General features: G+C 39.6%; 1 protein-coding gene and 1 pseudogene across 1 annotated transcript in view; both read right to left on the bottom strand.

Annotated features, from left to right (window-relative positions):
• Positions 1-6,112: 6,112 nt before the first annotated feature.
• On the bottom strand, positions 6,113-7,503 carry LOC113191869 (chromobox protein homolog 3-like; annotated as a pseudogene).
• A 598-nt stretch (positions 7,504-8,101) lies between these two features.
• The window catches only part of Snap29 (synaptosome associated protein 29), a 30,255-nt gene continuing 21,371 nt past the window's right edge, over positions 8,102-16,985 (bottom strand). The window contains exon 5 of the mRNA XM_026401729.2: positions 8,102-11,470. Coding sequence (XP_026257514.2) covers positions 11,313-11,470 — 158 coding nt within the window. The 3' untranslated portion in view covers positions 8,102-11,312. The remainder of the gene's footprint in view (positions 11,471-16,985) is intronic.

Below are 16,985 nucleotides of genomic sequence, written 5' to 3'. Positions count from 1 at the left end.
ACCTCTGCAGGGTGAGCAATTTCTCTCACATATATAATGAATTACTTCATTCTTCGCCTAATTTCAAGTCAAGTCCTGACTAAACTTTGGGACATTCTTTTTTTTTTTAATTTTTATTGTTGGTTGTTCAAAACATTACATAGTTCTTGATATATCATATTTCACACTTTGATTCAAGTGGGTTATGAACTTCCATTTTTACCCCGTATGCAGATTGCAGAATCACATGGGTTACACATCCATTGATTTACATATTGCCATACTAGTGTCTGTCGTATTCTGCTGCCTTTCCTATCCTCTACTATTCCCTCTCCCCTCCCCTCCCCTCTTCTCTCTCTACCCCCTCTACTGTAATTCATTTCTCCCCCTTGTATTTTTTTCCCTTTCCCCTCACTTCCTCTTGTATGCAATTTTTTTTAAAGAGAGAGTGAGAGAGGAGAGAGAGAGAGAGAGAGAGAATTTTTTTTAATATTTATTTTTTAGTTCTCGGCGGACACAACATCTTTGTTGGTATGTGGTGCTGAGGATCGAACCCGGGCCACACGCATGCCAGGCGAGCACGCTACCGCTTGAGCCACATCCCCAGCCCTTGTATGCAATTTTGTATACCCCTGAGGGTCTCCTTCCATTTCCATGCAATTTCCCTTCTCTCTCCCTTTCCCTCCCACCTCTCATCCCTGTTTAATGTTAATCTTCTTCTCATGCTCTTCATCCCTACTCTGTTCTTAGTTACTCTCCTTATATCAAAGAAGACATTTGGCATTTGTTTTTTAGGGATTGGCTAGCTTCACTTAGCATAATCTGCTCTAATGCCATACATTTCCCTGCAAATTCTATGATTTTGTCATTTTTTAATGCAGAGTAATACTCCATTGTGTATAAATGCCACATTTTTTTTATCCATTCGTCTATTGAAGGGCATCTAGGTTGGTTCCACAGTCTTGCTATTGTGAATTGTGCTGCTATGAACATCGATGTAGCAGTGTCCCTGTAGTATGCTCTTTTTAGGTCTTTAGGGAATAGACCGAGAAGGGGAATAGCTGGGTCAAATGGTGGTTCCATTCCCAGCTTTCCAAGAAATCTCTATACTGCCTTCCAAATTGGCCGCACCAATTTGCAGTCCCACCAGCAGTGTACAAGTGAACCCTTTTCCCCACATCCTCACCAGCACTTGTTGTTGTTTGACTTCCTAATGGCTGCCAATCTTACTGGAGTGAGATGGTATCTTAGGGTGGTTTTTTTTTTTTTTTTTTTTTTTTTTTTAGGGTGGTTTTGATTTGCATTTCTCTGACTGCTAGAGATGGTGAGCATTTTTTCATGTATTTGTTGATTGATTGTATGTCCTCCTCTGAGAAGTGTCTGTTCAGGTCCTTGGTTTGGGACATTCTTCTGGGAAAATATCCTTGCCCTAAAGTGCAAAGATGAAATGTTAATTCAATTTTGCTTTTAATAATCACTCTCTGTTCTGAGCTCCAGTTCTGTCGACTTTTGCCCTCTGACTCTAGTTAAGAAACCAGATCCTTGCCCTGGGGCTTAGGCCGGAGCTCTGACTTCTCACTTTGCTTCCTTGCCTTTGCTAGCTGGTGTAGGGACAGGAGGCCTGCTCTTGAACTCCATTTATGCTGTGAGACCGCTTCTACTTGCTTCCAAGCAGCCATGACCCTGACTGCTAGAATAGTGCAGTGACCACAATACACAGTAGTGACTAGAAACCCCACTACTCTATTTTTATAAATCTATGAATTGTGTTCATTACCTGTGTTCCTGAGTCCCTTGTCTTGGTTGGGTCTGAAATAGTCTATTCCTTGTTGACTATACCTCTACCACTTCTTACCAATTGCACCCTTACAAAGAAAGAAAAGGCCATCAGATGGCAGTTCCTTCCAGCTATAAACTTATCAGTATCTCTGAATCATGTTCCCCATGCCCAATTAATATGTTGATGTTTTAATATCAGTACTTCAGAATATAACCTTAATTGGAGTTAGGGTCTTTACAGAGGTAATCAACTGAAGTGAGGTCATTAGGATGGGCCTGGACTGGTGATTCAGTCTTGAGTAGGTTATAATTGATTGGTCTTCTCTCCTTCTTCTTTTGGCAGTACTGGAGATTGAACCCACAGCTCTATTTTTTTTTTTTAAAGAGAGAGTGAGAGAGGAGAGAGAGAGAGAGAGAGAGAGAGAGAGAGAGAGAGAGAGAGAGAGAGAGAATTTTTAATGTTTATTTTTTAGTTCTTGGCGGACACAACATCTTTGTTGGTATGTGGTGCTGAGGATCGAACCCGGGCCGCACGCATGCCAGGCGAGTGCGCTACCGCTTGAGCCACATCCCCAGCCCTCTATTTTTTTTTTAATTTAAGTTTTTCATTAAAAAATTTTTAGTTTAGATGAACACAATACCTTTGTTTTATTTTTTTTTATGTGGTGCTGAGGATTGAACGAAATGCCTCACACATGCTAGGCAAGTGCTCTACCACCAAGCTACAACTGCAGCCCCCTTTCTTATTTTTGAGACAGGTTTACTGTTATGGTTTAGATATATCTGTCCCCCACCCCCCGCTCATGTGTGAGACAATACAAAAGGGGTTAGATGTGAAATGGTTGGGTTATGAAAGCGTTAATACAATCAATGCATTAATCTGCTGATAGGGATTAACTGGGTTGTAAGCAGGTAGTGTGGCTGGAGGAGGTGGATCACTGGGGGAGTGCCTTTGGGGCATTTGTTTTATCTGTGGTAAGGGGAGTCTCTTACTCTGCTTCCTGGTACTATGAGCACAGCTGCTTTCCTCAGCCATATACTTCCACCATAATGTTCTGCCTTAACTCAGGCCCTAAGGAATGGAGTTGGCCATCTATGAACTATATCCTCTAATTGTTGTCAGACCTTTTGGTCACAGCAGTGCAAAAACTAAACAGTCACTAATTTGCCCAGGTTGGCCTCAAACTTGTGATTCTCCTGCCTCAGTCTCTCAAGTCACTGAGATTACAGGCATGCACCACTTTGCCTGGTTTAGACAAGCTTTTTTTTTTTTTTTTTTTTTTTTTAAACTGGGGATAGAACCCAGGGGTGCTTAACCACTGAACAACACCCCCAGCCCTTTTTGTTTTGAGACAGGGTTTCACGAAATTGCTAAGGTGGGCTTTGAACTTGCGATTCTCCTGCTTCAGCCTTGTGAGTCACTGGATTACAGGATTGTACCACTGTACAAGATAAAAGTTTTTAATGAACCAGTTCCAGTAGAGGGTCCAGACAGACTGCAGTTTCAGAGTGTCTCCTTGAAATAGGCTATGTGTTGTCAAGGGCAGGAAAATTTGGTTGAGCTAAAGCTAGGGGATGGAATGAGAGGTTCATCCCTTTGGTGATTTTCCTGGGCAAGGCTCATGACAAATGACCAGGTGATAGGGTCAGGGAGAGGTTGTGTCCACTCTTGGGGTGCTGTTCCTTTCATGGGTCTGGGGTGAGGAAGTTGCTTTATTCAGTAATCTGGTATATTTGATAAATTTGTGGACCTACTTTTTCTGATATGAATTTGATACTCTCATGCATCCATGTGCTTCTGATTTTATTTGATAAGTTTATAGATTGTCATTTTTATTAGCACAATACATTATATATCAATTTGTGCCATATGGTTGTGCTAAGCGGATAGTAGTTACTTGTACAGACAAGGTTCAGAATCATTTCTATCTCAGTACTTATATTCAAAATGGAGTAACTCACAGAAAACTACTGTCTTATAAAACGGAGTAACTCAGGGTTAGGTACAGCCTGAAAACTACTCTTCTATTCTTCATGGAACAATAGCCTGTTCTCCACATTATGTATGTCCAGGACTCTGTCTTAGCTCTTTTCTCATGCTCCCAGTCAGTATCTTTCACATATGTGCTAATTGACCACCCAGGTTCTGACAATTCCCAAGTCCTTGCCACATCTTTTTCTTAATTTTTTAAAAATATTTTTTAGTTGTAGATGGATACAATACTTTATTTTTATGTGGTGCTGAGGATGGAACCCAGTGCCTCACACATGCTAGGCAAGTGTTCTACCACTGAGCTACAACCCCAGCCCTGCCACATCTTTTTCAAGCCCCAGAACTACTTGGTCAATTTTAACATTCTATTAATTTTCTTGCTTGTTTCATTGTCTTCTCTCCCATGAGGGTGTTTAAGTTTCACTTGGGCCTGTTTTGTGTAATCATTGACTCAGCACTTGGTATCCATTTGGATTTCCCAAAGGTCTTCAAACTCAACATGTCTAATATTTAATCCCTCATTTTCCTCTGCCCCTAATCCCAAAGTTGCTCATGTTTTTATGTTTCACTTCTTTAGTAAAATAAGCATGGCTTGATAGTAATTCTTTGAGCAGAAACCTGAATTGCTATCTTCCAAACCTGCCTCATTATCCCTCATTGGCAAATCAATCATTAAAGCCTGGAACCCACCTACCTGTCTTCCTGTCTTGTAGCCACTCTAGTTTTGGGCCTTCTTTCAATCCTTATCTGGACAATTCCTTTCTGTTTTTGAGACAGCTCTTGGTAAGTTGCCTGGGCTGGCTTCCAACTTGTAAGTCCTAGCTACTCAGCCTCTTGAGTAGCTAGGACTAGAGCCATGTGCCACTGTACTGGTTTTTACCTGGACTGCTTCCAAAATCTTCTTTAGCCTATTCATGGCTTTTCCTCTTCATTAATGTAAAGGTGATTTTAATTTTTTAAATTTTTATTTATTACATTTTTTTGGTGGGGGGGGGCAGGAATTGAACTCAGGGGCACTTGACCACTGAGCCAGATCCCCAACTCTATTTTGTATTTTATTTATTTATTACTATTAAAGGAATATAATGTTCACCAGTATTTACAATAAAGTAAACAATATAGAGTTGGGCAACATTCTGATTACTACAAAGCTACTTTCCTGGCTTGTTTTGAACCAGTAATCCAAATACTGAAAAGATTGAACCTACATGTAAGGAATAAACAGGTCAATAATTTAGACTATAAAAAACTTCCTCACTCATTTATGTGATCAGGTTGTCAACTGCCAACATCTCCAGCCATTTGATCAGTTTTCAATGAGCCAAATCTTAAGACATTCCATGAATTATGAGTACATAGATTTCTAAACTTTATTTATTTATTTATTTTTTTTTAGAATTTTTTTTTAATATTTATTTTTTAGTTCTCGGCAGACACAACATCTTTTGTTGGTATGTGGTGCTGAGGATCGAACCCGGGCCGCACGCATGCCAGGCGAGCGCGCTACCGCTTGAGCCACATCCCCAGCCCCTCTAAACTTTAAAAAAAGGAATAGCTAACTAGAGGAACCCTTAACATGTCCACTTAAGTCTTGCTAATTAAGACAAACTAAAATTTGTCTAGTTTACTTGTCTGGGTGTAAAAGTTGTTGATAGTGATAGTATTTTTCCTTTCAGGAATTTTGCAAATAAAACTGTTGTGTTTATGTGATGATGATGTAAATTTAATGTGGTTGCTTTTAACTATCCAATTTAAACTGTCCAATTAACTACAGAATCATTTATTTAATCTTAAGGGTTATGGTTTCAGGAAAATTTCATCTTAACGTGTAGTGATTTATTTCTTAGGTTGCAGAGAATGATGGCATCTCAGGAACATGGATTTACCACCCATTGATTTTGTTTTGGTAAAAGTTTAAAAAACAAAAAACCATTATGTAAGTATTTTATGTACATACGCACACATGCATGCACAAACAAATCAACAAAACCCCCATAATGGTTCTTAGGCACATGAATTAAAAACAAGTTATGAGTAATGCCTATGGAAAATTTCTTCAACTTTTAGAAAAGCAGAGAAATATACCATCATATCAAATCGTTTTCTTTGATAAAGGAAGCAACTACAGATAGCTTTTATACGTTCAAAGTAACCAGTGCTACTGATGGAAAACAAAAAAATAAAACACAACAATTTCCCAATACTACTTTCAAAATCAACATTTCAAATTTGATTTTCTTTAGAATGTATTTTTTAATGCTAGTAAATAAAAAATCAAGGCCCAGTTTTATATATTTATGTGTACACACACACATATAAAACAATGCAAACAGTTATTGGGCTTCATGTTCTGGACAAGAATGTCAAGTTGGTCTCTCTTCGTAAAAAGCAATTATAATTTGAGGACACTTCATATTTGCTTCTTTGCAGCACCAAGTCTGCCTCATCTGAATCTTTCTATTTCATGAGAAACATCAATTGCTATTTGTGGCACCAATTATTTATTCAGGATCAAAACCTCTGGCAAAGCCTCTTGGTTTGTCAGTGGCATCTCTTTTCTTCTTTTACTTGCTATCATCAGATTCACTGTCAGATAAAGATTTTCTTTTGGTACCATCTTTTTCTTTACCAGTTTTTTGAGAATTAAGAAATGCTTCAATTAATTCTGGCAATCTAAATTTTCTTCAGGTTTTCAAGTATTGTCAGCAACTATAAATCCCTTTCACTTCAGGAAATATTCCACTTTTCCATTAACTACACATCAGTCTAATACTTTTTCTACCATAAATTCTTTAGGCTCTGCCTCTTCAACTTTTTTACTCTTTTCATTTCTGTTTTGTTCCCATATTTTGCAATGTAGTTTTAATGGAGGCCATTTTTTAAAAAAAATTTTAGTTGTAGATGGACACAATACCTTTATTTTATTTATTTATTTTTATATGGTGCTGAGGATCGAACCCTCTGATGTTACAGGTCGTGGTTCTGCAGGCTCTCTAGCCCGCATGCCTCAAGCTCCAATCACATCCTGGAACACAGCCACTCTCAATTTATTGTCTTTGGCTGCTTTTGCACAATGGCAGAGTCAGTTTCCCAGTGACCATTTGGCCTGTGGGCCTAAAACATTTAGTCTCTGGTCCTTTATAGAAGTTGCTAAATCATGAATCTCCACTAGCAAGAGGGCCTTCAGTAGGTGGTCCCTCTCATCCTCATATCTCTCAGCTTCCAGAACCATAAGCTGAATAAACCTTTATCAAAAAAAATTTTTTTTTTTGGTACTGGGGATTGAACCCAGGAGTGCTTACCCACTGAGCCACATCCTCAGCTCTTTTTTTGAGATAGGGTCTCATTAATGGCAACTAGGGCCTTGCTAAATTGCTGAGGCTGGCCTCAAACTTATGATTCTCCTGCCTCAGCCTCTGGAGTTGTTGGGATTACAGGCATGTGCCATCATGTCTGGCTAAACCTTTATTCTTTATAAAGTACCCAGTCTGTTGGACATGGTGGCACATACCTGTATTCCAATTTCTGGAAAGGCTGAGGAAGGAAGATTGAAAGTTCGAGGCCAGCTTTGGTTATTTAGTGAGACCCTGTCTCATAACAACATTTTAAAAAAGGCTGGGGATGTGGGGTTTGATTGTGGCTCAGCGGTAGAGTGCTTGCTTAGCACGTGCGAGGCCCTGGGTTCGATCCTCAGCACCACATAAAAACAAAATAAAGTTATTGTGTGCAACTACAACAGATCAGCCCCAGCAATTTAGCAAGACCCTGTCACAAAATAAAAAGTGCTGGGGATGTAGCTCAATGGTTCAATTCCCAGTACCCTTCCTCAAAAGAATGGGGCATGGTGGCACACACGGCTGTAATCCCAGGGAATTAGGAGGCTGAGAGTTGGTACCACTTACTGAAACAGATTATTAGCAAATGAAATAACAATAAAAAAAACCTCAGAAGTTTGCTAGGTCTTAGTCTTGCTACAGAGGGACCAGGGATAGAAGACAGAAAGAGCTGATGACATCAAAGTTTTTTTTTTTTTTTCCCCCCTGTGTGTTTGTGTGTATGAGATATTGGGGATTGAACCCAGGCTTCACACATGCTAGGTAAGTGCTCTAACCACTGAGCTACAACCCCAGGCCTTTTCATTTCTTTCATGTCTTGTTAAATTGCTCAGGCTCATCTTGAACTTGTGATTCTCCTTCCTCAGCCTCCTGGGTTGCTGGGATTACAGGAGGATTATAGGTAAAAGGATTTCTAAATGTGGCTTCAAGTACCAAGACTCAACAAATAGAATCCCCTCCATCAACTCTTTCAAAATAATTATGTAGGAGACAGACTTTGGTTAAAAAACAGCTTCACATTTTATTTTATGGAATATGCTCATTTGTTAAGTTGAAGGCATGGAGGATACTATCTGTTCTGATACATATTCTGAAAAAAAGTCCCCATCCCAAGATGATACCAAGATAAGCATTTTCAATGACTGGCTCATCAACATGTATATGATATATTTCATTCACCATAATTGAAAATACTTAACAACATTTATAATTTTAAAAATTCTGTAGAAAGGCTTGTGGAAGATTTTTACTAAACTGGTGTAGTGTATACTTAAAATTACATATTTACAAAAAAGAAGTTAAGAAAAATGAAAATCTCTGCTATATTTTTTTCTTGCCACTTGAGTTAAACTCAGGTTTCCTTTCCTAAACAATGTGGAAAAGACCCCTGTGGAAATCAAAATCTGTCTTGTGGATCCCATCTGGCAAGAAAGATGAGTTTATTGATATTGACTGGGGTGCCAAAGTCTGCTCCATAATTAGCCCCAGCCATGGCACCTTTTGCATGTCTAATCCAAAAGGTAGGATTCTTTCTTTTTGATCACAATCATAAAGATCTATCATAAAGATAGATTCTGGAGCCTCCTCAGGTCTTCCTTTGTTCTCTGTGAAAATACAAACAACTCCACTTTATAAGTAGCATCAGCAACCAGTCCTTCATGGGGTAGGGAGTAGGTGAAGACTTAGCAAGAAGCAGCAGCCAGCTGTCAACAGCATAGGGACAGTCCCTCAGGAAAAGCCTTTAGAACAAGAGGTTCTGAACAAGAACAGGCCCTCTAATGTGAGGAAAACAGATAAAGCAAAAGTGTAGAATCCCCCATATCAAAAAAAGGAAGGGGAATGATTGGTTTCATTACCCTAACAAAAGAGAAGATTGAGGAAATGTTACTTTGCTTCAACTAAGATGAATCACTTATTCCACAATGCAAATGGAAGTCTGTTGATGAGAATGTTTACATATGTATTTATTTTTTGTGGTACTGAGGATTGAACTCAGAGGCCCTCTTCCACAGATCACACCTCAGTCCCTTTTTATTTTGAAATAGGGTCTTGCTGGCCTTGAACCTGCAATCCTCCTTCCTCAGTCTCCCAAGTCACTGGGATTATAGGCATGCACCACTGTGTATTTATTTAAAACAACAAAAATACTTAAATCTGAGGTATAATGGTTAAAATCTCCACAACTCTGTGCCTGATGGTGATAAAGAAAAACATTATGATAGGAAGGTGTTAGAGGAAAAAAAATCAGAAACCATTAGGAGGTATTAAATATACAAAAGCTGGTCTGCATTTCTTAAATGAAAAACATTTTTTTCCCCCAACAGCACTGGGGATCAATTCTGGGGCCTCTCATGCTAGACAAACACTCTAACTCTCAGCTACATCTCCAGCCAGGCTGCCACTATTTTTAGGAAGGTTTGAATGTGTGGGATGAAACTTTTACAAATTGCTATACAGATGCTAGTTGTGGGCTGAGGATGTAGCTCAGTTGGAAAGTGTTTGCCTAACATTCATGAGGCTCTAGGTTCAATCCCCAATATTGTTAAAAAAAAAATCAAAATAAAAATCCAAAACCAAACAAAAAAACTAATGCACTGTTACACTTTTTTCTTTGTTTTTGTAGTGTCAGAAATTGAATCCAGGGCCACATATGTGCTAGGCAAGTGCCCTACCACTGAGCTATAATCCTAGCCCTGTAGCAAGTACTTTAAGGAAGCTTCCTTTGCTTTGTGGGACATTCATTTATAGACTATAGACTTTAAAGGAAAGCATCATGAGATGCCACAGGATCCACAGGCTGGTGCCACATTTTAAGTGGGAAGGCACTGTTACTTCAAGTTTCTGACCTTACTATTAAAATCAGTACTTTTTACCATCTTTGAAATATTTTAATTGTTTTTTAAAAAGATAAGGGTGAGCTGGGAATGTAGCTCATACCCAGCTTTATATTTTTTCCTAGCCAAATCCTTCTATACAAGGTCAGCATCATTTGTGGAATTTTATTCCTAAAACTGGGTGACAGAGAACCAACGCAATGATTCAAATGTCACCTTGCAGGAAGTAACAGAAGAGTGGTTGAGAGTCTTGGATGACTCCAGGCATCAAATAAACACTCTGCTATGCTGAGGACTTGGCAATGGTGATTCCCCAGTGGGGTGAAGGGCTCAGTGGAATAAGACCACTGGTAGCCCATATGTATGTTATTCTATTTCCATAAATTCTACAGACACCTTGGGTCAGTCAGCAAGGTGTCCTTGAGCCAATGGAGAATCTGTTTCCAACCACAGATGGAGAATGTAAGAGTAGGTAGGAGCCAATTCCTCCAATTCGCTGCCCATTCCAGGCATCACCTTGAACAATGCCGGTCTAAAGCCCACCTATTGAAATGTATACCAATGACAGAGCTCAGTAAGAGAACAGGTGACATCTGTCAACAAAAGAGCAAAGAATGTGCCATACTATATGTCTGGATCTAACACTGATATTTTTCTAGGGGGAGGAGAGAATCTAATCACAATGTGCTCAAAATTGGGTGTGTGCAATGACTTCCATTATAAGGGTGTGGGAAGCACCCTCCCCCATGAACACAGGGTTTCTTTCTTTCTTTTTTTTTTTTTTAATACTTGGGATTGAACTCAGGGGTGCTTTACCACTGAGATATAAACAATAGTCTTTTAATCTTATTTTTTATTTAGGGTCAGGGTCTCACTAAGTTGCTAAGGTTCTCACTAAGTTACTGAGACTGGCCTTGAAATTGGGATCCTCCTGTCTCAGCCTCTCAAGTTGCTAAGAACAGGGTCCCTTACACTCTGACTTATATAAGGCCTAGAAATGAGAAATATAACAAATAGGGAAACACAGGATATGGTTGCCAGACTGAAATTTTGCCCATATCCTCCCATATACTGATGAAAGTAAGAAATGAAACTTTTTCTTCTACTTTGAGGATGGTAATCAAAGGCCAAAGATATTCAGGGCTAGACTACTGTGCTCAAACTAAAAACTCTGTTATTTAGCTGAAAGAATTTAAGGCAGGTGTTGGCTCTAAAAAAAAAAATAGGACACATTTCTTCATCTCAACAAAAATCTCTTAAGACCCATTCTGTTATAACATTTGTAAACACACATTAAATTACATACTAAGTAATACATGAAATTTCTTGAGAATTTAAAACAAGATCTTTCCAATCTTTTCATCACAATGGAATGGAACACTTTCTCTATCTTTAGAGTTGTCGAACTTTTTTTTCTGTGGTTTTTATATTGATATCTAACTTGTCCACTTTAGTTGTTAGTCGGTCAAGAATGTCATCTTGCTCCTCAATTTCTGTCTGCATCCCCAGGGCTATGTCCTTGAGACGGCCTAGTCCCATGGACAGTTCATCTGTGAGAGAAGGAAATAATAAGCAGGCCTGAGCAAATACAGTCACAGTACTTGGAAATGCTTCTAAGTCCCTCCCAGGTGCTTAGCAACATCTGGATTGTCGAGTCCTCTTTCTCCTAAAACAGTCTAAGCTCCAGGAAGTTGGTTATATACTCCAAACATGTCCAGGTGAGGAAAAAAAAATCTGTTTACTCAATAAAAAGTGTTTACATAGAAACCACCTCCCTCTCTTCCAAGATAACAACTGTTAATATATTTTGTTTTCCAAAAAGTTTTTTTTTGGGGTACTCAGGACCTAACACAGGGGTGCTCTACCACTTAGCTACATCCCCAGTCCTTTATATTTTATTTATTTTTTGCTACTGAGAATTGAAATTAGGGGCCTAAGGAGCTTTATAATTAAGCTACATATCTAGTCTTTTTGAGACAGAGTCTTGCTAAGTTGCTTAGGGCCTTGCTAAATTTCTGAGGCTGGCCTTGAACTTATGGTCCTCCTGCCTCAGCCTCCCAAATTGCTGGGATTATAGGTGTGCTTATTGTATTTGGCTATTTTTTTGGTTTTGTTTCAGAAAGGGTCTCCCTAAATTGCTGAGACTGGCCTTTATGTGATTCTTCTGTCTCAATCTCCTAAAATGCTAGGATTACAGGTATGGGCCACTGGGCTCAGCTAACTTAATCCAGAGGCACTTAACCACTGAGCACCATCCCAGTCCCTTTTATTATTTTTTCATTTTGAGGCAAGATGTCACTAAATTGTTTAGAGCCTGTTTTCAAACTTGTGATCTTCCTGCCTCAGCCTCTAGAGCCACTAGGATTACAGACGTGTGCCACTGTGCGTGGCCTTACATTCACTTTTTTTTTTTTTTTTAAAGAGAGAGTGAGAGAGGGAGAGAGAGAGAGAGAGAGAGAGAGAGAGAGAGAGAATTTTTAATATTTATTTTTTAGTTCTTGGCGGACACAACGTCTTTGTTGGTATGCGGTGCTGAGGATCGAACCCGGGACGCACGCATGCCAGGCGAGCGCGCTACCGCTTGAGCCACATCCCCAGCCCTACATTCACTTTTTTAAAAAATATTTTTTGTAGATGGACAGAATACCTTTGTTTTATTTATTTTTATGTGGTGCAGTTCCTTCATGCATGCTAGGCAAGCGCTCTGCCACTGAGCCACAACCCCAGCCCTTAACATTCACTTTTAAAATGGACAATGTTTAGGGGCTGGGGATGTGGCTCAAGTGGTAGCCCGCTCACCTGGCATGCATGCGGCCCGGGTTCGATCCTCAGCACCACATACCAACAAAGATGTTGTGTACGCCGAGAACTAAAAAATAAATATTAAAAATTCTCTCTCTCTCTCTCTCCTCTCTCACTCTCTCTTTAAATGGACAATGTCTATAAGGACATAGCTTAGTAGTGTATAAGATGATATGAAGACAACTGAGGACAGGGCTGAGGGGCAGACATGCCAAGGAATTCTAGTTTCCCCTGGTAGCTCTGCACCAACTGCAGAGATAAGTGTTAACTGGTTCTGCTGGAAGATTGTAAAGTGTCTTTCCTAGGTTTGTGATAGTGTGTGTGCATGTGCATTGGGGTGGAGAACTCACCCAGGGCTGCTACTGTGAATAGCAGGCTAGGAAAGAGCTGGAAGTAAGAGAGAAGAGATGGTGCTTTGTTAACCCTCCTTTGAAAAATTAAAGATTAAGTATTAAGAGGTCAGCACACACAAGTACTTAGCAGTAACATTAAAAAAAAAAAATCAGTTTTTTTCCCCCCAAACACTCTCAGCTCTATTCTTCTTGAGATCCCAGAAACCCATGATTTGTTTTCCATGGACAGTAAAACCTGTATGGTCACCCCAGGCCTCAGAAAGTTTCTTGGAATCTGGTACTGCTAAGGACAGGCAAACAGGTAGGCTGAGGCCAAAAGTATGGCAAAGTAGCTGGGCATAGTGGTGTATGCCTGTATCCCAGTGACTTGGGAAATTGAGGTAGGAGGATCACAAGTTCAGGGTCAGCCTGGGGAACTCAGTGAAAACCTGTCTCAAAATTAAATAAATAAATAAATAAGTAAATGGGCTGGGAATATAGTTCTGTGGTAAATACTCCTGGATTTAAGGGAGGAAGAAGTATGGTAAAACGAAGCTACCAGGCAATAAGTCAAAGGGCAAGAGTTCCTGAAATGGGAGGAAGGTGTGGTAAGGAAAGAGTGTAAACAAAAGTGCCTGTATAGCCTGTGTCAGCAGGGACAGCTGGCCAGAGGAGCCAGTTGCCCACTTGGGCCTTGGTTCTTTGTTCTCCATACTTTACGCTGTGGGGACTACCTGGCCACAAGTCCTCAGTGCCTATGTACACCTTCAGTCTCCAGTGGTGGATAACACTCAGTCCTTATCCTGCTCACTCCTTGAATTCAGCATCCTTCCTCAGTTTCCATTCTCCCTGTCCTTGCCAGCAGGTACTGAAGGTACTTTTTCCTGATGAAGGATAAAGAGGCTTTGGAGTACCTTCGGGTACCATGGGGTGATCAAATCTGGGCAGACACATTTTTGGTCTTGGAGAATCTTATTCTGGAGTGCAAGGTCCAAGGACAGAATCAAGAGGTGGCTATCTGGGGGCTGTGGTTGGGGCTCAATGATAGAGCACTTGCCTATCATGTGGGAGGCACTGGGTTTGAACCTCAGCACCACATAAACAAAACAAAACAAACAAACAAAAAAAAACAGAGGTGGCTATCTGTCTGGTTCTTTTCTGAACTCTGAGGGTGAAGGAGGGTGGAGTTGAGGGGAGAAGCCTATGGGTATGGAGAGAGCTGCTACTGGTGGGTGGAAAGCAGCTTCTCTGGGGTTGGGACTGTAGCTCAGTGGTAGAGCGCTTGCCTTCTATGGTGAGACACAGGGTTCAATCCTCAGTACCAATAAATAAATAAAGATACTATATGTCCATGTACAACTAAAAAAAAAAAAAAAAAAAAAGAAAAAAAAGAAAAAAAGAAAAAGAAAACCACTTCCCTAATGGCATAGGTCACAGAGATCTAAAATGACAATAAGCAGGGCATAATGGTTCTTGCTTATAATCCTAGCTGCTGGGGAGGTTAAGGCAGGAAGATTCCCTGAACTCAGGAGTTCAAGTTCAGCCTGGGCAACTCACTAAACAAAAACAGAACAAAAAATTTACATTTTCATCGAAGGTAATATTGGTAAGCTGTGAGTGGCAGAAAAAGTTATTTATTTGCTCTTGTTTATGTCTGTTCTCTAAAATTCATGTCCTTTTTTGCATAAACGTTTCTTTTTTTAAAAAAAAATTTTAAGTTGTAGATGAATACAATATCTTCGTTTTATTTATTTATATGCAGTGCTAGGATTGAACCAGTGACTCATACATGCCAGGCAAGCACTCCACCACTGAGCCACAACACAACCCCAGTTCCACATAAAGATTTCCTTTAATGCTTAACGAGATATTTGCTGACTCTATTTCTACTAATCAAGCTACAAAATGTGGCCAGAATTCTGCTGCATGGGAATGGCTAAATGATTTATGGTAGCAAACATTGAAAATAATGTCGAAGAGAAGGGGATAGAATTTTTTTTTTTTTGGTACTGGGGGTTGAACCCAGTTGCTTAGGGCCTTGCTAAGTTGCTAAGGCTGGCATCAAACTTGTGATCCTCCTGCCTTAGTGGGATTACAGGTGTGTACTATTGTGCCTGATGAGAGTGGAAATTTTATTTTATTTTATTTTTAATTTAAAAAAATTTTTTTAGATGTTGATGGACCTTTATTTTATTCATTTATTTATATGTGGTGCTGAGAATTGAACCCAGTGCTTCTCACATGCTAGGCAAGCGCTCTACCACTGAACCACAGCCCCAGCCCTGAATGGAACTTTTAAAAGTGGTGCTTTTCAAATAAATTTTGTAGTTTAGGAAAGTATTCAAGACATAAGTGAAAAAGCAGGATACAAAAGTAAATACATGGGCTGGGGCTGGGGCTCAGTGGCAGAGCGCTTGCCTAGCATGGGTGAGGCACTGGGTTCAATTCTTAGCACCACATACAAAAATAAGCAAATAAAATAAAAGCATGCTGTCCCTCTACAACTACAAAAAAAAAAAAAAAAAAGTGAATACGGGGGCTGGGGGTGGCTCAGTGGTAAAACACTTATCTAGCATGTGTGAGGCACTGGATTTAAGCCTCAGCACCACATAAAAAATAAATAAAATAAAGGTATTATGTCCATTTACAACTAAAAACATAAAAATAAAAAGTAAATACATTGACATAATGCCAAGTACATCTGATATTATAGATACAGGTGTACATACATACATGAAAAATGGAAGGATTATACCAAATTAGCAAACACTGCCAGACAGGAGGGTATGGGTGTTTTTTTTCTCATGGCACTTATTTACCTAATTTTCTAATAATGAATCAAAAACAAAGGTTAAGTTAGGTGCAGTGGTGCACACTAGTTTCAGCTACTTGGGAGGCAGCAGGAAGATCCTTGAGCCCAGCAATTCAGGGCCAGCCTGAGCAACTTAGCTCTTACTTCTAAAAAAAGAAAAGAAAAAGAAACAAAGTTAAATGTCATTAAGAAGAAAAAGACTGCAGACATCATGTAATCTAAGAAAGAAATGAGGGGAGGGAGGAAGAGAAGAGGAACAGAAATTCATTGTAATGAGAAGTTTTCTGACATATCAGTGTAAGTAGGAAAAAACTAACAAGGAAATAAACAGTTTATATAATACAAAAAAGAGTATTCATTCAACCAATATGACATTTATGTTATAGGATCAGACTGCTGGAATGAACATCACCATAGAAAAACAAGGAAAGGAATCCATTGGTGTTGTCCCCTCATGGGAATGAGCAGGAGAAGCCTATGCATAGATACCCAACACGCATCTTCATGGGTTTCAGTTGTGCCTTCCAGTTTAGAGCAGGGAGAATTTTTATTATTGTCTCACTCACTTTGCCAGTTCCTAATAAGGGCCAGGAGACTGAGAGTAACTCAGATAACTGTGGTGAGGTTCCTGTTTGAGTAGTAAAGGTAAGAGGAGGTAGCATATCTGAGACATATCTTTGAATAAACTCATGTCCATGAGCCAACTCCTGCTGCTTGAGCATGGCTCTCCATTTGGACCTCAAATGACTGACTTCTCTTCTCATTAAAAAAAAAAAAAAAAAAAAAAAAAAAAATTATCATCAAGTGTTCCTACTGGGCCCTGTAAATAAAGTAGTGGTAGAACAGACACATTTGCATGCTCTCCTGAAATTAACTCTGTGGTTCAGAAGACAGCCAATAACTAGCAGAGAGGACCACAAGTAGATGGGCAGGACTATATAAAATCAGGGCTCTGAGTGATTATAAGAGGAAGTCAAGGGTTGGGGACATAATTCAGTGGTAGAATGCTTGGCTAGCATGTGTGAGCCTCTGTGTTCAATCCCTAGCTTAAAAAAAAAAGAGAGGAGGCCACAATGAAACAGAACTAGCTGTGTGAGAAGGGGCTAGCCTGAAAGGTCA

Source organism: Urocitellus parryii, chromosome 3, assembly GCF_045843805.1.
Source record: "Urocitellus parryii isolate mUroPar1 chromosome 3, mUroPar1.hap1, whole genome shotgun sequence".
Taxonomy (NCBI): domain Eukaryota; kingdom Metazoa; phylum Chordata; class Mammalia; order Rodentia; family Sciuridae; genus Urocitellus; species Urocitellus parryii.
Note: the sequence above shows the minus strand (reverse complement) of the source record. Positions and strands in the feature narration are given on the sequence as shown.